A 26,475-nucleotide genomic window follows, 5' to 3' on the forward strand; every position below is an offset into this window, starting at 1 on the left:
TCAGTTTCTTCCACTCTTCTCAATAAATGACTCATGTCTTCATGTACGATCATTATCTCATTTTTTAACGAGACCTCCATTCGTGAGATTGATAATTCTAGTCGCGAAAACATCTCTAATAGCTCTGTTTTAGATGGGGGTAGATCTTTATGGGTGGCACCGTGTGGTTCCGCGACGTCCTCCTCAGACTCTCTGGTTGTCACTGTTTCAGAGTACCTTCTCCGTCCATTTTTTTGTTGACCCATTGACAGTCGGCTTTTTGCCCCAGATGTTTCACTAGGGCAGTCTTTGGGAGTATCTTGTGTCATGTATTTTTTTATAGTTCCAGGGCTGGCACTTATTTTGGGGGCATTGGCCACAACACCCCTGACTGGGCGGCCTCTCATTTCTTATATTGTGTTAGATACCCTATCGATCGAGTGAGAGAGAGATCCCCCAAATACTCTTAGCACGGTCGATTTGATCGGCTATGGGGGCTTTCAATTCAGAATGGTTGTGCCACTATTGACCACTCAGGCAGCTCAAATGGATAAAAAGCGGGTGGGTAGTGGGGCTATTAATTCCCCTCGGTTGGTGTGCCTCTCAAGATAAAAAGGTATCTTCTGATATCCCTTTCCTTTTTCTTTCTTTTCTATTTTTTCTTTTCTTTCTTATTTTATTTTTACCTTACTTTTGTTTCCCCCTTCTTCTCCTATTATCTCATGTTTCCCGCTCCGGCATCTCCCAACAATTGATATTTAAAGTGTATTGACTACCGGCGAACTGTGGGGGGGTAGTGTGGGCCGGTAGGTGAGCTTGCGCTGGGCGGTGATAGGGGGCATGGGAAGAAAGCCGCGCTTCCACACGTACTAATCTATCGCACTATTCCCCACACACCCTGCACCCCCTGTAATTGCTTAAAGTGGCAGTCCACAAACCGCTACGGTTTCTGCTTCAACCTCACTCACTGTAGTGTGCTGTAATGCGCTGTGTCATGCCCCGCTATATAATCAGTTTATAGTTGGCTTATAATTGGCTGATAATTAGTAATTATTTATCATTCATTAGTGACAGTCTTCACTCAGCGATCCACTTCATCAATTAACATCACCCGCTGAAATGCGATTTTATAATTGACTGATGGTTAGCGTTTAGCTAGCAATTAGATAGTCTTAAGCCAATGACAGTTTTCAATCAATCCTCCTTTATCAGCTATCTGCTACAGCCACAGCCACGCTCACTGAGGTGCCTTTAAATGGTTAGCTGGAGATTGTCAATCAGATAGCATTACATTACATTGCATTAAGGTTTCATCATTTCATCATTTGATAGTACAGTCTTCCTATCAGTTCACAGTTCACAGTCAGTAGTCAGCTGCAGCTTCCCTCTATGATATCAATAATATACGCTGCACACTGCTCCGTATTGAGCCGTATAGAGCTGTGCTGACTCCCAGACACTTAATTACTCACGCCACCGCCACCGAGACAGAGGAATCAGACGAGCTGCACAGCCGGATCGGGCATCACTTCCACGCAGCTCCTTATCACAGCACGGTACGTCCAACACACGGATCCGCAGCCCCTCAGCTCCTCCAATACCTGCAGAACAGCCTGCAATAGACCTGCAGAAAGCCTGGACTCCACCACTATATGTCACCAGGAGGACCCCACCGCCGTGCCGCCGTGCTCCGCAGAGCGGTATCAAAGCAGCAGAGCGGGGGAAGCGGGAGGAGCGGGGGGAAGAGGCACAGCGGGGGGACGGGAGGAGACACAGGCTAGTGCATGCCCGCGGGACCCATGGAGTCCGTGGAGCTCCTCAGAGCTAGCAGCGGCAGCACGTTCCGACGCGTCTTCTCATCAGGCCCCTCCCTCCTCCATAAATATTTAGGTTATAAGTCCATACTGTGCTTGTTATTTCTTGGTAATCCTTGAATTTTTTATGTCATGCAGCAAGAACGGTTAGACATTGAAGAAAAGTACACAAGCTTACAGGAGGAGGCGCAGGGTAAAACCAAAAAGTTGAAAAAAGTGTGGACCATGCTAATGGCAGCCAAGTCTGAGGTTTGTTCTGCTATGCTATCTTTTTCTTACTCTTGTTTGTACTAATGTCCTCATACATCTTTCATTAATTATTAAAATGCCATTATTTTGCAGCTATTTATTACTAAATGTAATTGTTTGCTACACTGCTAACGATTTTATGAATGAAAATGAAGCTGACAGGTAACAGAGTTCCTAAAATATACTTAACACCTGACCTAAAAGCGTGTTGAAGGCCACAACTGTTATGGATTACAGGCATCCTATAATGCTAGCAAAATATGAGTCTTTAACTGTCTTGTCTCTCTGTGGCAGGGCTCAGGCTACCGTCTAGGCCTGGGACCAATCACCAAAGCAGCAGTTAAACAATTCATAAACTAACACAGGTGCTTGCAGGCGCTATGAAAAGTCTACCTTTTGGCACTATTGTTACTTTAGGCATTTTTTTTTAGGCCAACACAGGTTCATGGTATATCTAAAGTAAAAAATAGAGCTGATCATGTATGTGCTTACAAGTTTTTGAAAAAAGGATAAACTATTTTAATATAGTTTAATTTTGGAACTATATAAAGGTGTTGTGCATTAAAGGATAAGTTCAACTTTATATGTTACATGTTCCACCTGTTTTTAGGGTGGAACATGTAACCTGTTCCAGCTCCTGCAGCTCTCGCCTGACCTGCTCCCCGTGTGACAGTGGGCCGGGGATATTCTCTCCACACCTGCTGTCACAATTTGAAAAGAGCGTGGCTGTGCAGGGCTCTGCTCACGTGGCTGCGTCATTCATTCACTGAGTTCTGTGATTGAATAGACTACAAGTAAAGTAATCCTCTGATGGCTTGTAGTTCTCTATGGCACTGGTGAGCATCACAGTTCATTGAATCCTTCTGGACTGTAACTGCTTGCCCATATCAATAGTACAGGCCGACAGTCTGCAAGAGCCTTACATTGCACCCGCGATCTGCTGATTGCTGGAGTAATGCTTTACAGGCTCCTAAGTAAAACAAAATGGTAAATACGCTTTTCTCCCCTCACCTTCCAGGATAGCTACTTGAAAGATGATTGGCTTCGCCCTCTACAGGAAACACAAATCGGATACAATTTAAAAGACCCCTCCCTTTCCTCTGACCCTCAGTTGTTTTTGTTTTTCCAGACCCTCCAAAAGCGCTGGCACGTTTTTTTTGTTTTTCCTAGGTCTGGTAACTGTGGTTGGCGGACCCCCCTGCTCTGGCAAAATCCAGTACTGGTTGTGGCCAAGTCCTGGGTTTGTTCAGTCCCTGTTTTTTTTCAGCCAGAAAGGTTCCCTGTTGTTGAAGGTACTTGCTTACCTGTAAAGGTAATGGCAACTTCCTTCAGGTTTTTCTCCAGCTCTGCTGGTGGAAGCCTTGTCTTCCTCGGCTTCACCGAGGTGAACCAAAATGGCGGAGGAATTCCGGTGATGCGGCAAGATGGCGCCGGAACCGGAAGTCACGTGACACATTTTCCGGCGCCGTGTTCATAAGGAACACGGCGCAGTACACTGAGCACATGCTGCCAAGGACAGCAGCCTATTTTACCCAGCCGATTGCCACTCACCAATGGAGTTTGAGAATAGGCCTGAGGAGGGAGCACCCGCTCGGATGGAACCAGCGGCAGCCTCTGGTTCCCTTACTACCCCCAAAGTAATCCCTTGTCTGTGATTATGCAGCGGGGACCTTTTTTTGTATGGGCCTTCTTTTCTTATGGCTCTTGTTTCAGTTTTTTTCTAGGATAGACGGATGAAAAAGAAATGCCGGAACTGTAGAGCCAGGTGTATAGGGGGCTTCAGGGGTGGGAGTCAAGGACATTTCCAGTTCACCAGTCACTTAAAGATATGATTCTTTCAGAATGGAAAGAACCTGAAAGGAGAATGTTCCAATCTAAAGGGCACAAAAGAAGATTTCCTTTTCAATCTGAAATTTAAGAGACTTTCCTAAGCTAGATGCCCCATATGTCACAGGTTTCTAAGAAGTCAAACCTGTCTTTTGAAGACTCAGGGGTCCTGAAAGAGCAAATGGATAGGAAGGCCGATTCTTTGCTGCGTAAGGCCTGGGATGCATCAGCTTTGTCTTTGGGTCCAGCTGTAGCATCCACCTGTGTGGCTAGGAATTTGGATGTATGGGTTCAGTGTCTGGATGATCTTCTTTCGTCCGACACCCCCAAAGAGGAGATTAGGGAGTCCCTCCCACTCATTGCAAAGTCAGTAGCCTTCTTGGCTGATGCAGCTGCATCCTCTGTGAAAGCTGCAGCTAGGTCTTCTGCTCTCAATAATTCAGCCAGACGAGCAATCTGGCTTAAGTCTTGGGATGGGGACCTGGTCTCCAAGAACAAGCTCTGTGGCATTCCTTTTGAAGGCAAGCTCTTATTCGGTTCCTCCTTGGTGGAGGTCCTAGCTCGTTCCTCTGAGAAGAGTAAACGGTTCCCTTCTTCTCAAAAGAATAGGTTTTAGAATAAGAAGCCTTTTCGTGGTTTCCAAAACAAAGCTAATTTTAGAACCAACAGGCAACAGGTGAAGAAAAAGTGGTCTTTTAACAAAGATAAGCAAAAGAAGGCTTCAGCCCCTTCCAAAAATCCCCAGTGACACCAGGATAGGGGTATGGGGAAGGTTGTCCCATTTCTTCAAGGAATGGTTAAAGATTTCCGACAATTCCTTTATCCTTCAAACATTGGAAAGGGGTTACAGGTTGGAATTCAAAATTTCCCCCCCCCAGAGATTTTTTCTTACTCATCTGCCGAGAAACCAAGAAAGACGGCAAGCCATGTTGAATCTAGTCTCCATGTGGGAAACAGAAGGGGTAATTTCCCCTGTCCCGGAAAATCCAAAATTCTGGGGATTTTATTCCCACGTCTTTCTGGTTCAGAAAGCCTCCGGCGGCTTCCGGATGGTCATCAATTTAAGCATCCTGAACAAATATATATTCTCTACCGACGTTTCCGGATCAGAAGACGGATTAAAACTCTGCTCTTTTGATGTCATGAGACACGAAACATCAAGCGCCCAGAGGCGATTCAGTTCGCATGTGCCGCGCTATATAAGTTTTTCATTCATTCATTCATTCAAAACATTTAGGGCCAGATTCTGGTACATCTGGCCTATCTCCGCAGCGGCGTAACGTATGTCATTTACGTTACGCCGCCGCAAGTTTTTCATGCAAGTGCTTTATTCACAAAGCACTTGCGTGTAAAGTTGCGGCGGCGTAGCGTAAATCACCCGGCGTAAGCCCGCCTAATTCAAATTAGGCGGGTAGTGGGCGTGTAGAATTTAAATGAAGCGCGTTCCCGCGCCGAACGTACTGCACATGCGCCGAACGTAAAATATCCCAGGGTGCATTGCTCCGAATGACGTCGCAAGGACATCATTGGTTTCGACGTGAACGTAAATGGCGTCCAGCCCCGTTCACGGACGACTTACGCAAACAACGTAAATTTATAAATTTCGACACGGGAACGACGGCCATACTTAACATTTGTTGCGCCTCATATAGCAGGGGCAACTTTATGCCGGGACAAGCCTAACGTAAACGTCGTAACTTTACTGCGTCGGCCGCGCGGATGTTCAGGAATTTGCGTATCTAGCTAATTTGCATACTCGACGGGGAAAACGAGGGACGCGCCACCTAGCGGACAAAAAAAATTGCATTTAAGATCCGACGGCGTAAGAGACTTACGCCTGTCGGATCTAATGGATATCTATGCGTAACTGATTCTAAGAATCAGTCGCATAGATACGACGGCCCAGATTAGGACTTACGACGGCGTACATGGCGCTGCGCCGTCGTAAGCCCTTTGAGAATCTGGGCCTTACTCTGTAAGGAATCTATTGTGGCCAGAGGTATTCATGGTTACCCTGGATCTTCAGGACGCTTATCTTCATGTTCAAATCTGCCAGAACCACCGAAAGTTCCTGAGATTTGCGATTCTCATGGATAACGTGCTGAGTCATTGGCAATTCAATGCCCTCCCTTTCGGTCTCTCGGCAGCGCCCAGAATTTTTACAAAGATCATGGCCGAAGTCATGGCCTTTTTTCGGATACAGAGTATATCGATCGTCCCATATCTTGACGATTTTTTGATCTTTGCCCGAGACAAAGTGTACCTTATCCGGGATCTGCAGTTGGTTTTGCGGACCTTTTAGAATCTAGGGTGGAAAGTCAGCCAACGGAAGTCTTGTCTGGTACCCTCCCAGAACATACGGATCTAATGGATATCTATGCGTAACTGATTCTAAGAATCAGTCGCATAGATACGACGGCCCAGATTAGGACTTACGACGGCGTACATGGCGCTGCGCCGTCGTAAGCCCTTTGAGAATCTGGGCCTTACTCTGTAAGGAATCTATTGTGGCCAGAGGTATTCATGGTTACACTGGATCTTCAGGACGCTTATCTTCATGTTCAAATCTGCCAGAACCACCGAAAGTTCCTGAGATTTGCGATTCTCATGGATAACGTGCTGAGTCATTGGCAATTCAATGCCCTCCCTTTCGGTCTCTCGGCAGCGCCCAGAATTTTTACAAAGATCATGGCCGAAGTCATGGCCTTTTTTCGGATACAGAGTATATCGATCGTCCCATATCTTGACGATTTTTTGATCTTTGCCCGAGACAAAGTGTACCTTATCCGGGATCTGCAGTTGGTTTTGCGGACCTTTTAGAATCTAGGGTGGAAAGTCAGCCAACGGAAGTCTTGTCTGGTACCCTCCCAGAACATACTTTTTCTGGGTTATCAAATAGATTATGTTGCTCAGAAGATTTTCTTTCCTGAAGAGAAAGTTTTGAAACTACTTCTTGCCCTGCAGGCCTTCAAATTTCTCCCACAGACCTCGCTTCGGCGGATCATGCAGTTATTAGGTTTAATGACCGCAGCCATCCCGGGGATACCCTGGGCCCAATTACACTCCAGACCCCTTCAGGCGTTTCTCTTGCACCATTGTGATCTCAGGAAAGATTCTCTGGATCAGCTAGTTCAACTTCTTTTTTTTTTTTTTTATTCTTTATTTATAAACAGGGAAAAGGGGGGTCCATAGGAGATAAGATGGGGCCTTCCTGCAGTAGATCTTTTTGCCTCCAATCTCAACAGAAATCTGCCAGCATTTTTCTCACTAGAGAGAGAGACAGGGTCCTTGGGGACGGATGCTCTCTCCTTCCCATGGGATTTCGCTCTGGCCTATGCCTTCCCTCCCTTTCCCCTCCTACCTCTGGTAGTTCGGAAAATTATTCAGGATCGGGCAGAAGTGGTTCTGATTGCCCCCTGGTGGCCCAGGAGGAGTTGGTTTTCCTCTCTGAAGACCCTCTCTGTGGATATTCCCTGGCCCCTACCAGATCGGAAGAATCTACTCCATCAGGGACCAGCATTGCATCCAAACCCTCAGACCTTCCATTTGACGGCCTGGAGGCTGAGCGGCATATCTTACAGTTGAAAGGGTGTTCAGAGAAAGTTATTCAAACTATCCTGGACAGCCGCAAGTTGGTTACTAGAAGAATCTATGGGAAAGTTTGGAAAACGTTTTTTTCCTTGGCAAAGGAAATCCGGTTTAGATTCTTTTTTTTTCTCCCTGTATTTTAGATTTTTTACACAAGGAGTGAAGAAAGGTCTATCTGTCAGCACCCTTAGGGTTCAGGTTGCGGCCCTGTCTGTATTTTCAGGAGGTTCTTTCAGCCAGATCTAGACATGCTCCCAAGGTTGTCCAACATGTGCCTCCTTGGGATCTGTCATTAGTGTTAAATGCTCTAATAAGGGCTCTGTTTGAGCCTTTGCATGAAGCTTCCCTGAAATGTATTTCCTTGAAGATTTCCTTCCTTTTGGCTACTACGTCAGGGAGAAGGATTTCTGATCTGCAGTCCCTTTCCTGTAAAGATCCCTTCCTGAGAATTTTATAAGACAGGGTAGTGATTAAGCCTGATCCATTTGCCCAAAGTTTCTTCTAACTGTCATAGGTCCCAGGAAGTAGTTCTTCCTAGTTTCTGTTCCTCCCCCAAAAATGCGGAGGAGGAAAGGTTTAGTTTTTTAGACGTAAAGAGATGTCTGCTGCTTTACTTAGAGAAATCCAGTGGGTTTAGGAGTTCCTCCCAGCTGTTAGTATTATTCAGTGGCCCCAAAAAGGGATCCAAAGCGTCCAAAAGCTCTATCGCTAGATGGATTAGGGAAGCTATTTGTAAAGCTTACAAAGCGTCAGGTCGTAGTCCTCCTTCTAGGATTCGGGCTGATTCAACAAGATCCATGGCTACGTCATGGGCAGAAAGAGCAGGGGCATCATGGGAAGAAATTTCTAAAGCTGCCGTCTGGTCCTCCTCTCATGCATTTATCAAACATTATAGAGTTCAGATGCTTTCCAGCCAGTACTTCAGGCTGTTGTCTCTTCCTAAGGTATAGTATCTTGCTTATCCTCTCAAGTAGCTGTCCTGGAAGGTGAAGGGGGAAACCCCCATTAGTCTTACCGGTAACGGGATTTCCAAGAACCTTCGAGGACAGCGTTTATATTCCCACCCTATTTTTCTTTCATCTTTCACACCATTAGGTGTGTTTTTTTTGTGTTTTTTTCCTCTGCCGAGTGCACTTTGGTGGAGGTTTACTTGATCTTCTAAACAACTGAGGGGCAGAGGATTGTATTCGATTTGTGTTTCGTGTAGAGGGCGGAGTCAATCATCTCTCAAGTAGCTGTCCTGAAAATACCGTTACCGGTAAGACTAACAGGGTTTTTTTCTACCTGGGGGGAATTTTTTTTTAAAAGGTGAACTTATCCTTTAACCCTTTTAGTGTGTTTTTTTTTCTGGGACATTAGCGTAATCCTTCCAGCCAATGGAATGAGAATCATGATAGTATTTTAAAAACTCAAGTAATCTTGGTGGGCAGCTAATAATATTACATTATTTTTCATCATGTTGACCTGGATTTTACTTTGTACGTTGTACAATGTTTAGACTTAGAATGTTCATTCCCTCATATTCTACAATGTCAGTAGGTTTGCACAGTAATAGGAAATGTAATTCCTACATTAAATATCCACATAGTTTGTAATGAACCAACACTTCGTCTCTGCAATCATTTTGTGATGCAATTGGGGAATCCCATCGCCACTTTGACATTTTATTACCCTCCTTTGTGTTTTCTTGCTGCCCACTCTTATTTACAGTTGCTTCTGCATTTTCTGTGATTAGACACACTTGGTATTTTAGAACACAAATAGAATTATGAGAGAATGCACAAAATGTAAAACATTTCAACACACTTTAATTACAATGTATTGTCCTCCTGCACAGCATGAATGATTATATCATTTACAGATGTGCTATCATAATTTAGTGGTATCCAGCAGATGGTCCCTTCCAAGTAGTGGTAGCCAGTGGATGGAACCACATAAATAACTGAGCTAATGGTATCAAAGGATTCATTGTTAGTGCATACATTGTATCTGTATACAGTATAGTTAATTGTGAACTTCTGTAATTACATTACAGTAATATTTGTCTAGTAATCTTTATATATCTCTGAAATATAATATAGAAACTGACTGGAGAAAAAAGACTAACTGGTTTGACTGGTCCATTAAGTTTCCATTCTGTGTTTTTTTTTTTAGTTAGTTACTGTTTGACCCACTATTTCTCCTGGAAGTCTATTTCAAACATTCACTACTTATACAGTAAAATAATAGCTAAAAGGGTTGCTTTCACACTGCGTTTTTGATGCATTTCCAATGCGTTTTGCACTTGGGTGAAAAAAGGACATGTGACTCCAAAAACGCAACCTCGGGTGCATTTTAAATGCGCTTCATTTCAATGGAGAGGTGCATTTTTATTTATTTTTTAAACCGCATGAAACATGCACCAGAAATACAGCATGTAGGACTTTTGAAAACGCAACTGACCCTCAACTGACTGATGTGAAGAGCTCCATAGGATTTAATGGTCATACATTTTTCTTTCACTTTTGATAAGGGAAAAAACAGAAGATAAACTGACCAGTATAAAAGGGGCCTAAAGTTAGTCTTGACCTTTTCCTTCTGCTGGTTCTCATTTCATGCCCTTGTGTTCTTAAAGTACATTGTGTTCTTTTACATTTACTACTTGTTTATTGTTTGCCACAATGCTAGATGGCCGATCTGCAGCAAGAACACCAAAGAGAAATAGAGGGGCTATTGGAGAACATCAGGCAGCTAAGTCGAGAGCTTCGTCTTCAGATGATCATTATTGATAATTTTATTCCCCAAGACTATCAGGTAACCCAGTCCTACCATCTATCATCTCTTCACTTCTGATGTTATAGGTTTGCTTTAGCAAGGCAGATTTCCCTGCTTTGATGCATTGAGAATCCTATCAACAGTAGTATATCTATTCAAAAACTAAAAGGAAATCTGTGCTCAGTGTAGAGATAAGGCAGTGTGCAAATAAATTGGTATATGCCAATCCCGATAAGTATGTAAATAAATTGCAGCACCAGTTGGCACTGCAATTTATTTACATAACTTTTAATAGGGCCACCTCTGTTGGAAAGGACTCCAATGATGACTCAAAAAAGGGGTACTCTTGTTTAGCATGGGACTGTAGTCTGCAGAAATAATTACTGCAAATATACAAGGAATTCAAATCTGTACATGGTCCTTAGGACAGTGATATATGTAGATGATTAGCGAAAGAGGGTGCATATAGATTCTGTGTGGATTTTAAAAAATTGCCATGAAATTTTAAATAATATGATCCTGATTAAGTACTAAAAAAAGTAGAAACTTTCTGGGGTTCATTGCACAGCATCTTGTAAGAAACCAAGCCACACAGAAATGAGTGGAAACACGTATATTGTTTTCAATGGAATATTTTCCGTGTTTTTATAACTAGAACAGGAAAGTAGGCGATGAAAAGGAAAAGAACCAGACATAATGTAAAGGTATTGTTTTTATTTTATTTTTAGCAAAGGTAATTTTTTTATTTTTTTGCTTCTTTAGGAAATGATTGAAAATTATGTACACTGGAATGAAGATATTGGTGAATGGCAATTGGTATGAGTATCTATATAAAATTTGTGTGTGTTTTAAACTGTTGGCATTGTATAAATATGTATAATATAATACTTTTCTTATTTCTTTCTTCTGAAATATGCCATGTGTATTTATGTGTATGTATGTGTGTGTGTGTGTGTGTGTGTGTGTGTGTGTGTATACTTCTTTTTTTAATAACCTGTTCTTTTCTCCCTTTCATTTTTAAGAAATGTGTTGCATACACTGGAAACAATATGAGAAAGCAAACCCCCATACCAGACAAGAAAGAGAAGGATGTAAGATGATTTTTCTATCTTCAACACCTATATATATATATATGTGTTATATGTGCTACAGCAGGGTAGCAGTAGAAAGTGTGTTTGCTATGAAACCAGTAAGACAATGAAGAGCTAATTACTTTTAATATTGTTGTGATTAACAGAAATTCATTAAGCTATACTGATCCTACATAACTGATAACATAAGGTTACATGACCAGAAAATCGAAATAAAATGCCATCTGTACCAGAAAAATGCTATTTGCCATGTACTTAGTGAAGACTTGCCACCACTTTTAATTGGTGAAGGAGACCATGGCTGCTGTAAGTGGTGTGGATTCATTATGGCAACTGTCCCCATCTATACATGATTGAAGAATTGCCAGGAATGATCATGTTGCATCTTCAGCTTCCACCATTGTTAAATACATATTATGAGGCTTTAAAATGCTTAGCGCTGTACTTCTGTACTCTGAAATATATATTGTGAAGATAGCCTACTGAAGCATTGGTGATACTCGCCTTATCACAAAATGTGAGGGAAGCTGTTCTTTCTTCCAGGCTAGATTCTTTAAAACCAATGTAGTTCTACTAGTGTGGCTGTGAGATTTAGATATGTGTTTAGTCACTTAAAACATATGTGATGTCATTACCTAAATTTAAAAAGGATCTTCAGTCTACTTTTACCCCCTTCCTGCCCAGACCAAATGGCTCAGGCCATTTATTTTCACACAAATAGAGCTATATTTTGGTGGTATTTAGTCACCACTGGGTTTCTTCTTTTTTGCTAAAGAACTGAATAAAACCAGAAAATTTTGAAAAAAAAACAACCTTTTCATCGTAATTTTCTTCTTCGCTAGTGTGCGCTGATGAGGCTGCACTGATGGGCATTCATGGGCACTGATAGGCATTCATGGGCAATGATAGGCTGCACTGATGGGCATTTATGGGCCCTGATAGGTTGAACTGATGGGCACTGAAGGGGTGTCACTGGTGGGCACTGATGAGAGGGCACTGGTAGGCGGCACTAATTGACAGCACCAATGGGAAAAGATTGGTGGCACTGTTGGGACTGCAGTGATAATCAGGACACTGATAATCAGTGTACATGTCCCTTTTACACAAGGTTATTGGCTCACTTCTCCTCTCCTCATGCTGTCAGCATAAGGAAAGGAGTGCTGATAACCAGCTTCTGTTTTCATTTGTAATCAGCTGTGATTGGACACAGCTGATCACGTGGTAAAGAGTCAATGATTGGCTATTTACCTCAATCCGTGATTCAGCAGTGTTCGTACGACACCATGATCACAGAGAGGCCGTCCTTTGACGGTCTCCCAGAACTAGTCGGCAACATTGTAGCCGTCATTTGGCTAGAGTGCGGTCAGCAAGTGGGTAAAGAGGAGATCCAGTCTCCCGCACCTGACTTTTAATATAAGAACACTTACCTGTCCATTTTACACTTTGATCACCCCTGATGTTAACTCCTTCCCTGCCACAGTCATTTGTACGGTAAATGTGCATATTTTTTTAGCGCTGATCACTGTATTGTGTTTGGTCCCCAAAAAAGTGCCCAATTTGTCTGCTGCAATGTCACAGTCCCACTATAAGTCGCTAATCACTGCCATTACTAGTAAATAATAAATAAATCAATAAAAATATACCATAGTTTGTAGACGCTAAAACTTTTTTGCACATACTAATCAATGTACGCTTTTTGGGATTTTTTTTGTTTACCAAAAACATGTGACAGAATACATATTGACCTAAATTGATGAGAAATTGGATTTTATTTTTTTGATTGGATGTGTTTTATATAGAGGTCGACCGATATATCGGCCGATATTTGGCCGTTTTGGAGAAATTGGCATCGGCCGATTTTTCTCCAAATTTGGCCAATATTTAACATGGCCACTAGCGGTGGCCGCGGCTCCGGAGCTAGGCCGAAGCCGCGGCCTTTCCTGATGCTGTGACCGCGTCGGCAATCCGTGCATCCGTGGATTGCCGCCGCGGTCACAGCATCAGGAAAGGCCGTGGCTTCGGCCTAGCTCCGGAGCCGCGGCCATCTTGGTACACCCAGCGCGGCGGCCCTCCTCTCTGTTTACACCCACAGAGGAGGAGGGGCCCGCGCTCGTGGGACAGACACCGCTCTCTGGTGTCTGTACTACGGGGGGGGGGTCTGTACTGAGGAGACGGGTGGGTGTCTATCCTGAAGGGAGGGGGTCTGTTGTACTGAGGGTGGTGACACTATATCCAGTGCCACCATCCAGTGCCAATACCAGTGCCACCTTCTATCCAGTGCCAATACCAGTGCCACCTTCTATCCAGTGCCACCATCCAGTGCCAATTAGTGCCACCTTCTATCCAGTGCCAATTAGTGCCACCTTCTATCCAGTGCCAATACCAGTGCCAATACCAGTGCCACCTTCTATCCAGTGCCACCATCCAGTACCACCATCCAGTGCCAATACCAGTGCCCCCTTCTATCCAGTGCCAACTTCTATCCAGTGCCAATACCAGTGCCACCATCCAGTGCCAATACCACCATCCAGTGCCAATACCAGTGCCACCTTCCATCCAGTGCCACCTGCCAGTGCCAACTAAAGCCATCAGTGCCACCTGCCAATGCCAACCAGTGCCATCTGCCAGTGCTAACTATTGCCATCCAGTGCCAATTAGTGCCACCTGCCAGTCAGTGCCAACCAGTGCCACTTGCCAGTGTCACCTGTTAGTGTCAGTGCCACGTGCCATCTGCCAGTGTCAACCAGTGCCATCTGCCAATCAGTGCCACCTGCCAGTGTCAATTAGTGCCACCTGCCAATCAGTGCCATCTGCTAGTACCATCTTTCAGTGCCATCCAGTGCAACCTGCCAGTCCCAATAAGTGCCACCTGCCAATCAGTGCCTTCTGCTGGTGCCATCTTCCAGTGCCAATTAGTGGCATCCAGTGCCACGAGCCAGTGCCACCAAAAAAAAAAAATCGGCCTAAAATATCGGCCGCATAAATCGGCATCATATATCGGCCATCGGCCGCCCCGATTTCTAAATATCGGCATCGGCCAGAGAAAAACCCATATCGGTCTACCTCTAGTTTTATAGCAGAAAGTAAAAAATATTGTTTTTTCGTTTTCAAAATTGTCATTCTTTTTTTTTGTTTATAGCGCAAAAAATAAAAACTGCAGAGGTGATTAAATACCACCAAAACAAATCTCTATTTGTGGGGGGGAAAAGGGACATGAATTTAACTTGTGTACAGCTTCGCACGACTGCGCAATTGTCCGTTAAAGTAACGCAGTGCCATGATACAAAAAATATCCTGGTCATTAAGGGGGGGTTACCTTGCGGAGCTAAGGCAGTTAAATAATACATTTTAAATGAATGCACTATAAAGTGTTTAGCTTAAATCTATATTAATAATTTGAGACCTTTTAATTACAAAAAAAAACTGTGTGCATGTGTGGAGAGACCACAACAGTATCAGAATGACTGTCATGCCAAGAATTACTGTAGCTTTGGTCAGATAAAACTGATGTGATAAGTGTTTACCAAAACCCAACACTGCACAGTTCACTTTTTGTCACGCTGACATTTATTCATATCTGATCAGGAACCAGATTGCGCATTTCCTTATGTTGTATTAATGTTTTTCTTTTAAGCTGCAATGTTTCATTCAAATATTGCAGGTGTTTACTGCAAACTCATATATTTAAATAACAGAGGTAGTTTCATGTGTCAGGAGCTGGGTATTCTAGACCCAATTATGTAGTATGATAAAAGCAACTTGCATTGTCCTTTGTGTCACAGCACAAAAAGTTTTGTTGGCTCTCTGAAATACCACATCTTTCTTTTCTGTTTATCAAATGCAGCCTTTTGAAGTTGACCTGTCTCATGTATATTTGGCTTACACTGAGGAGAGTCTGCGACAGTCCCTGATGAAGCTTGAAAGACCTAGAACATCAAAAGGAAAATTAAGACCCAAAACCGGTCGTAGGTGTGCATCAAAGTTTATTTTTATTAATTTTTTCCCTATCCTACTTACTGCTCCTGTATTTCTTTATTTTACAAAAGTTAGTTAGTTTTAGTTTATTTCCAACATGTAAAAAAAACTTAAGAAATAAGAGGTAATCATTCAGTAGTTGACAATCGCAAAACAACTAGTTGCAAGAGAAGACAAAAAAAAGAACTATAAAAAATAATTTAGTTTACATATTACATATCCGAAAAGGAGTGAGAAGAAGTACAAACGTATTTAATCCCAACTTTTCTCCATAATTACTGTATTTATTGGCGTATAACACTCACTTTTTTACCCTGAAAATAGAGGGTAAACTGTACCTGCGTGTTATACGCAGGGGGCTGTGGAATTTTTTTTTCTAAAACTTCCCTCTTAGGCCCCATACACACCATAGAATCCATCCGCAGATAAATCCCAGCAAATGGGTTTCAGCGGATAGATCCTATGGTGTGTACACGCCAGCGGATCTTTATCCGCGGATATATCTCCCCTGGGATGGATTCCAGCAGATCGGATATTCGCTGACATGCAGAACAAATCCATCTGCTGGAATCCATCCCAACGGATGGATCCGCTGGTCTGTACAGACTCACCGAATCCATCCGTCCGAAGGGATCCCCCGCATGCGTCGCAATGATTCAACGCATGCGTGGAATTCCTTATATGACAGCGTCGCGCACGTCGCCGCGTCATAATCGCGGCGACGGCGCGACACGTCATCGCCAGAGGATTTCGGCGCGGATTTCAATGCGATGGTGAGTACACTCCATCGCATTAAAATCTGCTGAAATCCTCGAGAGGATTTATCCGCGGAAACGGTCCGCTGGACCGTATCCGCGGATAAATACTCCCGTGTGTATGGGGCCTTAAAGTTAGGGTGCGTGTTATACGCCTGTACGTGATTATACGCCGATAAATATGGTAATAATAAACTATTCAGAGTCCCATCACTATAAAGTCATACAATAATTAATTCAAATATAATTACCCATAATTAAATTAAAGTTTTATTAAAGTTCTAGCCAGATTTATAGAGTAAGGGGGCAGTAGATTAAAGAACAATGGAAAGCTGCTGCTGTTTTGCTCCTGTACAAATCATTAGTAAAACTTCTAGAATATGCCGTTCAGTTTTTCACACCAGTGTACACAAAGGATATTGGAGAACTGGAGAAAGTGCAGAGAAGGGCAACCATACTGATAAGAGGCTCCGCTATGAGGAAAGATTAGCTGAACTGAATGTATTCTCTTTTGAGAAAACGAGTTTAAGGGGGGATATGATGGGCATATATAAATACATAAGTGGTCCGTATAGTGAACTTGGTGTTTTTCACTTTAAAGTTATCACACAGGACAAGGGGCACTCTTTAGGTCTGGAGCAAAAGAGATTTAATCTTCAAAAGCCAAAAGGCTTCTTCACAGTAAGAGCTGTGAAACTATGGAATAGCCTCCCTCAAGAGTTGGATTCGACCAGCTCGGTAGATTGTTTTTAAAAAAGCTTAGACTATTTCCTAAATGCACAAGTATAACTACTGTAGTTCCTAATATTTATTTGTAAAGATGATCCATGGAATATCTGATTGCCTCTTGGGGGATCAGGAAGGATTTTTTTCCTCCGCTGGAGAAAATTGTATCATGCTTTATTGGTTATTTCTTTGCTTTCCTCTGGATCAATTGTGGGTATAGGATTGTGAATATGGAGGTTTAGTGTGTTTGTTTTTTTGTTTTTTTTTTCTCTGTAGGTTGAAGTGAATGGACTTTTTTTTCATGTAAGACCGTCCTTACCATGTTATATACCCAAATCTATACTTGACTGTATTTTGGTGTCATATACCAGAGAGATAATACTTTATAGGAGTTTTCTTCCACCAGTATATTGGTAAAGATTTCATGGTAGTTTCCCAAATTTTGTTCCAGTCCACCTGATCCAGCATCTCTCCCAAGTCTCTTTCCAACTTGCTTATATATTTGGGTTATGGAAAGCCTGGAGAGTCACAAAGAGCCACATAAAGAACATAAATGGCTAAAACTTTTTTATTTTTATTTTTAAGTTGTGGGTAACCATTGCTTAGTGTGAGGTGACAAACAAAATTTTGTATTTGCATCTAACAAAATGGTAATGTTGGAGTTAATTCCAACATTTTCTTAAGTATGGGAGGGATTATATACCATTGATTGCATACAAAAGATCAAGATTTTCCTCCATTCTGTATGCAGAAATAGGGTTAGGGATAGAAACTGGAAGGACCCTAAGGTAATATAAAGCATGGGACAGACTAGCTAGTTGCCAGCCAAATGCTGATATTAACCACTTGACCACTGGGCACGAAAACCCCCTTAATCACCAGACCAATTTTCAGCTTTCGGTGCTCTCACAATTTGAATGACAATTACTCAGTCATACAACATTGTACCCATCTGAAATTTTTGTCCTTTTTTTCACACAAATAGAGCTTTCTTTTGGTGGTATTTGATCACCTCTGCGGTTTTTATTTTTTACGCTATAAAAGAAAAAAGACTGAAAATTCTGTAAAAATAAAAAAAAAATTCTAGTTTCTGTCATATTAGCAGGTTATTTCTCACACACAGCATATGCATACTACAAATTACACCCCAAAACACATTCTGCTATTCCTCCCGAGTATGGCGATACCACATGTGTGAGACTTTTACACAGCGTGGCCTCATACAGAGGCCCAACATGCAGGGAGCACCATCAGGCGTTCTGGAGCACCCAGGCCAATTTTGACATTTCTCTCCTACATGTAAAAATCATCATTTATTTGCTAAAAAAATTACATAGAACCCCAAAACATTATATATGTTTTTTTTTTTCAAATACCCTAGAGAATACAATGGCGGTTGTTGCAACTTTTTATCTTGCACGGTATTTTCGCAGCAATTTTTTGAACGCGTGTTTTTAAAAAAAAAACTGTTTTGTGCTTAAAAAAAACAAAACAGTAAAGTTAGCCCAATGTTTTTGCATAATATGAAAGATGAAGTTACGCCGAGTAAATAGATACCCAACATGTCACCCTTCAAAATTGCACACGCCCGTGAAATTGTGCCAAACGTTGCTACTTAAAAATCCCCATAGGCGACGTATTGCAAGGTATTGGAGTATTGAGGGTATTGCGGAGTATTGGGGGGGTATTGCAGAGTATGGGGGGGTATTGCAGAGTATGGGGGGGTATTGCAGAGTATGGGGTGGTATTGCAGAGTATGGGGGGGGGTGGTATTGCAGAGTATGGGGGGGGGTGGTATTGCAGAGTATGGGGGGGGGTATTGCAGAGTATGGGGGGGGGTATTGCAGAGTATGGGGGGGGGGTATTGCAGAGTATGGGGTGGTATTGCAGAGTATGGGGGGGGGTATTGCAGAGTATGGGGGGGGGGGTATTGCAGAGTATGGGGGGGGGGGTATTGCAGAGTATGGGGGGGGGGGTATTGTAGAGTATGGGGGGGGGGTATTGCAGAGTATGGGGGGTATTGCAGAGTATTGCACTTTACTTTACTTTATCTTTTTTTTTTTTACTGCAGAGTATTGCGCAGGGATGGCTGGATCTGTGACTGCAATTGTCACAGATCCAGCCCACAGTGCGGCGGCTGCTGCTGCCGCCCGATCCCCCCCCCCCCCTCCCTCTCCTCTCACACTGTACCGAACGGTACAGAGAGGAGAGGGAGGAACCGGCGTCATTACATGACGCCGGTTTGTTTACAAGTGATCGCGCCGTCATTGGACGGCGCGATCACGTGGTAAGGAGCCGCTTCCATTGGCTCCTTACCGCGATCCGTGTTGCTGCGGGTCCCGTGGACCCAGCGAGCGCCAGTGATCGCGTGTGCACGCCCGCTCGGGCGCGCAATTCCGACTCTCTGGGAGGACGTATATTGACGCCCTCCTAGAGTTAGGGAACCGCCTTGTAGCCGTATTTCGGCTATAGGGCGGTTACCAAGTAGTTAATGAAAGCAGTATTGCAGGGCAATCTAGTAAGCCTTTTTGGTGTTCAAGTCCGCCCTGTTTAACTTCTAAAAATCCACCCCGCCAAAAAAAAATGTTTTACTTAAATTATATTGATTTGCTGAGTGCTTCTTGTTCCTCCTAAGATTTTTCTTATGTCACCTGGCAGTAATCCAGATCCACTCATAAATTTGACATAAACTTCTTGTATGTAGGTTGCCTAGGATGGTCTCTGTCTAAAAAAGCTAGCTGTCTGGCTGTCATGCTGGTCCTTTGACATAAGTGTATTTCCACTTTTGCAGACATATTGGTATAACACCTATGTTATATTTGGTAAATGTAACCCTTCATGTACAGTGCTTTGAAAACGTATTCATACCCCTTGAAATTTTCCAAATTTTGTCATGTGACAGCCAAAAACTTAAATGTATTTTATTGGGATTTATGTGATAGACCATCACAAAGTGGCACATAATTGTGAAGTGGAAAGAAAATGATAAATGGTTTTCAATATTTTTTACAAATACAGTAAAACCTTGAATTGTGAGCATTAATTTGTTCCAGAAACATGCTTGTAATCCAAAGCACTTGTATATCAAAGCAAATTTCCCAATAAGAAATAATGGAAACTCAAATGATTTGTTTCACAACCATTTATTCATAAGTCCTTCAGTTTAAAGTCCATATTAAAAAAGATTATAGCAATGTGATAGGTTGTGTAACCAAAAAATGTCCATCCACAAATGGAAGCCTCCACAAGGTGATTAGAAGCAAACTCTAGAGAAGCTACAGAGTATAAAAGAGGCGCCTCTAAGTGTAGCAATATGGTTACATTTAATGAAGGTACAATATTTAGCAACTCACGTGGTTGACGATTAAAAGAGGCACATCTAAGTATGCAGGCATCCAGGGTAAAGCTGCACACATAGACCATCCCCCACACTTCTGGCTCTCTCCGCTGTTGGTCTGCAATCGTGACCAGGAAGGCTACCCTGCAGTAGAGCGATTGAACCGCTCGTGGAGCGCAGCTTGGAAGGGATGACAACGATGGCGGTGAGGAGGATGGTCTATGTGGACAGCTGTACCCAGGATGCCTGCATACTTCAATGTGCCTGTTTTAATCACAGACCATGTGAGCTGCTAAGTGTTGTACCTTCATTAAATGTAACCATATTGCTACACTTAGAGGAGCCTCTCTTATCTTTTATACTCGGTTGTAACGCTACTTGTATATCAAGACATTGCTTGTATATCAAGTGAAAATGTAAATGTATTTAACATTTTTGATCGCTGAGGACATTGAAGCATTATTGGATTTTGAGATGAAGGTTGTACATAAGTGAAAAAAAACTGACTAATTTAAGCACTTTTGTTAGTGCTGAATGATTTGTCTCAACCCTTTAACCAGGTGGGGCTCATCCATTAAGGGCACATGGGTGCCACCACGTTTGGCCCCTTTCAGGACACCGACGCATGGATTCCAAAGGCTCTAATAGTTTTTAATATAGGATGGACTCAGGTTGCAGAGAGTGTGCTTTGAGCCCACCCAGGTGCATTGCAACAGAGAATCAATATTTGCTGGTGTAATTCTGATGCTCCTCCTGGCCAATCAGGAAGCGGATTTTGACACCGGTCAACCGATTGCCTGAAAGGACAGGCCATCCTATTGGATGCCTAGGAGGAGGGGAGGAGCTGGACTCCACCATGGTGGAGGGGACACTCGGAGCCAAGCAGCTGCACGACCAGGATACAACGGGGGGTGGGTACCGGCGGGGGGGATGGGTGGTTGTCCCCCCCCCCCAAAAAAAAAACACTAGCTGCCTCTAACTGCCACTTTTGCTGGACAATTTGGCCTGTTAAAGGAAATTAAAATATAACAGACTTACTGGCTGGATTTCCAGGTAAAAATAAAGGAAGGAAGCCTAAAAAAAATTATGTTTTTTTGTTTTTAGAGGGTACAGGGAAGTAGTATGTAAAATCAGTCAATTCCTATGAATACCCTAAGAAATTAGTAGGCCATTGAATACCATTAAAGGGAAGTGTGATGTGTAACGATATTCAGCAAATCTGTTCATTTTTAAATAGGCAGTAAGTGGTAGAAAGAAATTACATTATTTAAAATGCATTGTTACTGCACATTTTCTATTGCTTTCTGACTGGGAGAGATTTCAGTTGTGTTTCATCCTGTATAATTTATTTTTCTTTCTTGTTCTCTAGAAAGCGTTCTTCGAAACCAGAAGCTGTGATAGACTCCTTATTACAGTAACTGACCATTCTACAGGATTATGAAGAATATCTCTTGTCCATTTAAGATTATGAATTGTAACTGACTTTGGTATTTCAGTGCAATGTTAATTGCCAGGTGGCCCGTTGAGGTATGCTGTGTATAGGCCATGTAGGATATCTGATGTGTTGCAGAAAGACCGTTTTTATAATGAACATATTTTGTCTTATTAATTTGTTGTGCAGTGTCTCACTGTCTTGTGTAAGCAGTACCTAAGTTTCAGTTTCTGCTGTTCTACTCACATTTCACTCTCCTCATAGATATAATGTAGAAAGTCGCCTAGAGTAGAGCTCTTCAATAATATTTCAAACATTTTGCCAATATAACTATTAATCTGATTGTGTCCAAAAGTGCAATGCTTTTATCTTCTCAGTTGTACTTCTAGTGCATTATGTCAAAAACTGGTAGATTTTTATTTTATTCACGCAGTAAAGCAGATAAATAAACAAAAGATTTTTGTTCATGCACCAATATAAAGTTGTTTGATGTTGTATTTGACTTTACTCCTGCACATGCAGTAGTTTTTGTTGGCCTAAAAAGATATTTCCATAATCATTCATAGGATTACTGGATACGAAGTCCATGTCAAGCTCCAGTCAAAATGATGTTTTGGATAGAATTGAATAGTGTTGGAAATACTGTTAAGACCTTTATTGCTGTCTGCATCACAGTTGGTGAGTTTTCCTCTCACTTACTGTCCCAGTGATAGTGGTCATCGGAGCAGTTAGTCAATGGAAACTGAACAACTGAGACATGGACAGTAATAAAAAGTTAACAAAGGTTTACATTTTTAAGTTCTGATACGATCCACCAATCTTTACATATATCCATGAATGTTAGTAAATTATTTTGTATATATATATTCTCTTGTTATTCATTCTTCTTAGTGATTAATACATACAATAATTTTTTTTTAACAACTGTATAAAAAACCTCTTGTACATTAAAATGTGCTGTCAATAATTGATGAATAGCACTTAATCTGATTTCTCAGGGCTGATTCATTACAACCGAAAAAGTTGTGGTGTTGCCCGTTGCTGCCATTTGGGTTTTTTGAAACAGAAGCTTACATTTTGGTGGCAGTGAGCTGCAAAAATATAGTGCTCATCTTATTATTTTCAGTTATAATGAATTGGTTTCCTTGAATTACCCGAAACGTGTACAAAGAGAATTTGAAGACTGCCATTATCATCCTTTCCTTCTGAAAATGTTAGATACCAACCTCATCCAATGACTTCAGTATGTTCTGCATGCAGAACAGGATTTTTGTCTTCCCACTAACTTTCTAACATTGTATGCTCCAGGTCAATGTTTCGGAAAGTATTGCAGCCAGGCATGGCCAAGCAACTAGTCTTTTTAGAAGAAGTTCTTCAATGTCAACTCCCCTATTTTTCTTTTTACAGATCTTTATTTCCCCTACATCCATTTGTTGTGTTTTGATGTCGGTCTGCCAGCCTGTTATACATATTTTACTATAAATTTTATGTTTTCCCCGATTCTAGCTAATACCTGCAGTTTAAGATCGCATGGTTATTTTGGTCATGCCTGTGTCCTGTCTGAGATCTGAGCTCTGTTGGCAGGTTGGTTTCTCAGTCTTTTTGAACTGAGATATACCGTAGAAATACAAAAAAAACAGTCACTTCCAGCGCTAATAGGTCTTCCAAGGTGTGATGTAACAGATATCAGATAAAATGGTGGTGTAAAAGGTATATATGGTATCCCAAAACTAGGTGGATGCTGCCTTCCTCAGATGGGGTAATCCGAAAGGAACTACAAAAAAAACAGAAATGGAAGGCGTGCACTAGGTGTGTGAACCTGTTGCGTACCTGGGATGTGAGCCTGATGTGCAGAGGAAGGCCTCTTGTACAACGCCGGCTCGCAGACTACTGGCAGTGATACAGCAGCCACAGGAGCACGGTGGGGTATGTGTGCCTGTAAACAGTTCAATAGTCCCTGTAGTAGCGGTGGTCAGCAGGCAGATAGTAGATGAGCTGACACAATGCTTGACTGGTGGCAGGCTGGGATAAACCACGCAGCAGTACCAGACGCAGGCTTGCAGGGCTGGGAGCTGTAGCAGGCTGGATAAGCATGATGCAGGGTCAGACAGGACGGGTCGGTAATAATCTGGCAGATCAGGCATAGACATTAGGCAGAAGAGAGGCCAGGTCACAAGCCGAGTAGTGCTGGAAGGTCATCAGACAGAATCAGCAGGCAGGATCAGAGTCTAAGGGAAGCCGGGATCAGAACAGGCAGCAGGCATTCACAGGTAACAACAAGCTGGATCAGAATCAGAGGTCACACAGGAAACAGGAAATGACACAGAAGCTGCAGACCAAACAGCAAGGAACCTCTGTAGGAGCCTTGCTTAAATAGCCTGCCTGACTTCAGTATTAGTGACAGGTGTGTGTCTTAGAGTGCTAGTATGCATGCGTGCATGCCGGGCGCTTGCATGGAAAGCCTGTCTTCCCTGACAGCACCTTCCATTTCTGTTTTTCTTGAGATATATCGTATTTATTGGCGTATAACACACACAGGCGTATAACACGCACCTTCAATTTAAGAGGGAAGTTTCAGGAATTTTTTTTATTTTTTTTTAAATAAACCACTTTGAAGCAAAATAATGGTCAGTGCTCATCAATGCAGCCTGATTAGTGCCCATCTGCAGCCTCAATGCAGCCTGATTAGTGCCCATATGCAGCCTCAATGCAGCCTAATCTGTGCCCATCTGCAGCCTCAATGCAGCCTGATCTGTGCCCATCTGTAGCCTGATCTGCGCCCATCTGATGCCCATCTGCAGCCTCACCATCTCTCATGCAGTGCAGGAAATCACTGAGTCGTCATCTCCTGTTTACTCGGCTCTGTCGGCAATTACATACACAGTCCCGGCATTGGACCAGCACCTGTGATTGACAGAACACTGGTCCAATGCGGTGGCGGAGGCGGGACTGTGTGTGACATGAGAGCCCAGTAAAAAGGAGCTGATGGCTCTGTGTATTCCATAGGTGCTCGTCCCCCTCCTTCACTTCCAAGGTACCCTATCATCGTATAACACGCACCTGTGATTTGCCCTCTATTTTCAGGGGAAAAAAGTGTGCGTTATACGCCGATTAGAAATGGTACCTTAATCACAGATTAAAGCATATCTAAAACAAATGTATACATTTGTAACAGCTTACCAATGCTTAAATGTGGTGGCTGCATTAGTTGTCTCTTTTTTCCTTTATATTAGGGCTCTCATTTTTTACAATGAGCCACTCTTGGTCAGCAGCACTTTCAACCTGTGAAGAGGGTAATGTTAGATGCACTAAGAAATTTGGATGGACTTGACTAAAGTTGGTTATACACTAAAATTCATCTGTTTCAGCAGGGACTGGATGAATTTCAATCAGTGTGTAGCCATCCGTGCTTGATAGAATTCAATTATTTGATAGACTTTTCTTGAAGGGACATGTTGGAAGTTTTTTCTTGTTTAGTGGCTGCAGCCGCTGATGAGTATATGAGTATATCCTGACAGCTGCGGGTGCCACTGTCCGAATACATGTCAGAAAAGAAGGTTTACTCTATCCACCCCCTCCCTTCCCTTATTTAGGCCGCTAGCTGAATGAAAAAAAAAAACCTAACCGTGAATTTCCAGCTGTGCAAATTACAGTTGAACACCAGCTAACACCTAAGTCATTACAACATAGTTTTTTCCTTTTGGTATAAAGGTTGCAAAAATAAAGTAAAAAAAGCCTAATAAAAAGAATGCAGCCACAACATCTAATGATTGGTAAGCTGAAAAAGATATATTTTTTTGCCTTTTTGGGTTTGGAAACGCTTTAACACCATAGTCCTTGCTAAATTCTTTTTATTACCAGTTGGTACCAAAGTCCTTTCAGAGCTAAGTGCTATTCATTAAAGTGACACTACAGTCCTTGCTAGGCTGAGTTATTTTCATCTCATGTTGACACTGCAATCCTTGCTGAGGTGAGTTTCACCATAGGTTGAATAGACCTCATTTGCTGCATTCAAAAATGCTATAGAGGAGCTTGCAGGTTGTGTACATGGACATATGAAGTTATTTGTAAATGGGAGATGGTAAGAAATGTTCTGTAACAAACACAAGTTGAACCAAACAGATTTTAGGCTGAGCCAACGCACCTGAATATGCACCATATGTACTGCAAACTGTTTTTTTATGTACTGAAATACATAATATATCACATATATGTTATAACTATATGCTTTACGTGTATTTCCTTCCTGAACCACTAAATGTTTCTTTAAAAAAAACGTTGCTTTAGTTTATAAGGCTATGTCCGGCTTTTTCCAGAACAATAATAAATGGAGATATATTTGCTGGGAAAAGATATGCATATATTATTTTTTTTTTTACATAGGAGCCTGAAAAGTAATGCACCCACGATTAGGGAATCATGGGTCCAGTGGCTCCTTCAGATTCTTCCTCTAGCTCTATGTCTGCACAGAGGTACAGACTTTCAGTTGGTGTGTGAGTAGACTGCGAGTGAGGTTATTTGCACCACAATTATCGTTTGCACTCTAAATATGGGTGTAATATGTGCAAAAGATAGTTAGCCTGCAAATTAGTAAATAAGCCTAGACTAATATAAATGTAAGCCTTTCCCAACACACTTGCATAATTATATAGCTTAATAATTAAATCGAAGTACCCTCATATTTATTTGTGTATATTTTATGTTTGTATACTGTGTCCAAATGTACATTTTTTTTCCTATTTTTTTTTATTATTGTATTTTTATTTTTGTGAATATAGCAAAAAAACTAAAACAAAACCACCAGACTGTGTTTTTTCTTTCCTGTTTTACATATTGTCTGTGCTGAGAGACTAAAGCCTGGTACACACTACTAGTTTTTTTTTTTTTTTTGTTCAACCCAGCATGCTGCAGTACATACGAGCCGAATGTCGGACGGTTTCTATTGAAC

The 26,475-nt window shown here is 42.2% G+C and overlaps 1 protein-coding gene across 4 annotated transcripts in view; it reads left to right on the forward strand.

The window, feature by feature from the left end:
• KIF3A (kinesin family member 3A) overlaps nucleotides 1-22,389 on the forward strand; it is a 108,068-nt gene extending 85,679 nt beyond the window's left edge. For all 4 annotated transcript variants that reach the window (XM_040344630.1, XM_040344631.1, XM_040344633.1 and 1 more), the window contains 6 exons: nucleotides 1,932-2,042; nucleotides 10,125-10,250; nucleotides 10,974-11,027; nucleotides 11,234-11,302; nucleotides 15,147-15,271; nucleotides 21,465-22,389. In XM_040344630.1, the coding sequence (XP_040200564.1) occupies nucleotides 1,932-2,042; nucleotides 10,125-10,250; nucleotides 10,974-11,027; nucleotides 11,234-11,302; nucleotides 15,147-15,271; nucleotides 21,465-21,513 (534 nt within the window). In that variant the 3' untranslated portion in view covers nucleotides 21,514-22,389. The remainder of the gene's footprint in view (nucleotides 1-1,931; nucleotides 2,043-10,124; nucleotides 10,251-10,973; nucleotides 11,028-11,233; nucleotides 11,303-15,146; nucleotides 15,272-21,464) is intronic.
• Nucleotides 22,390-26,475: the final 4,086 nt, after the last annotated feature.

Source organism: Rana temporaria, chromosome 3 (assembly GCF_905171775.1).
Source record: "Rana temporaria chromosome 3, aRanTem1.1, whole genome shotgun sequence".
NCBI classification, from domain to species: Eukaryota; Metazoa; Chordata; class Amphibia; order Anura; family Ranidae; genus Rana; species Rana temporaria.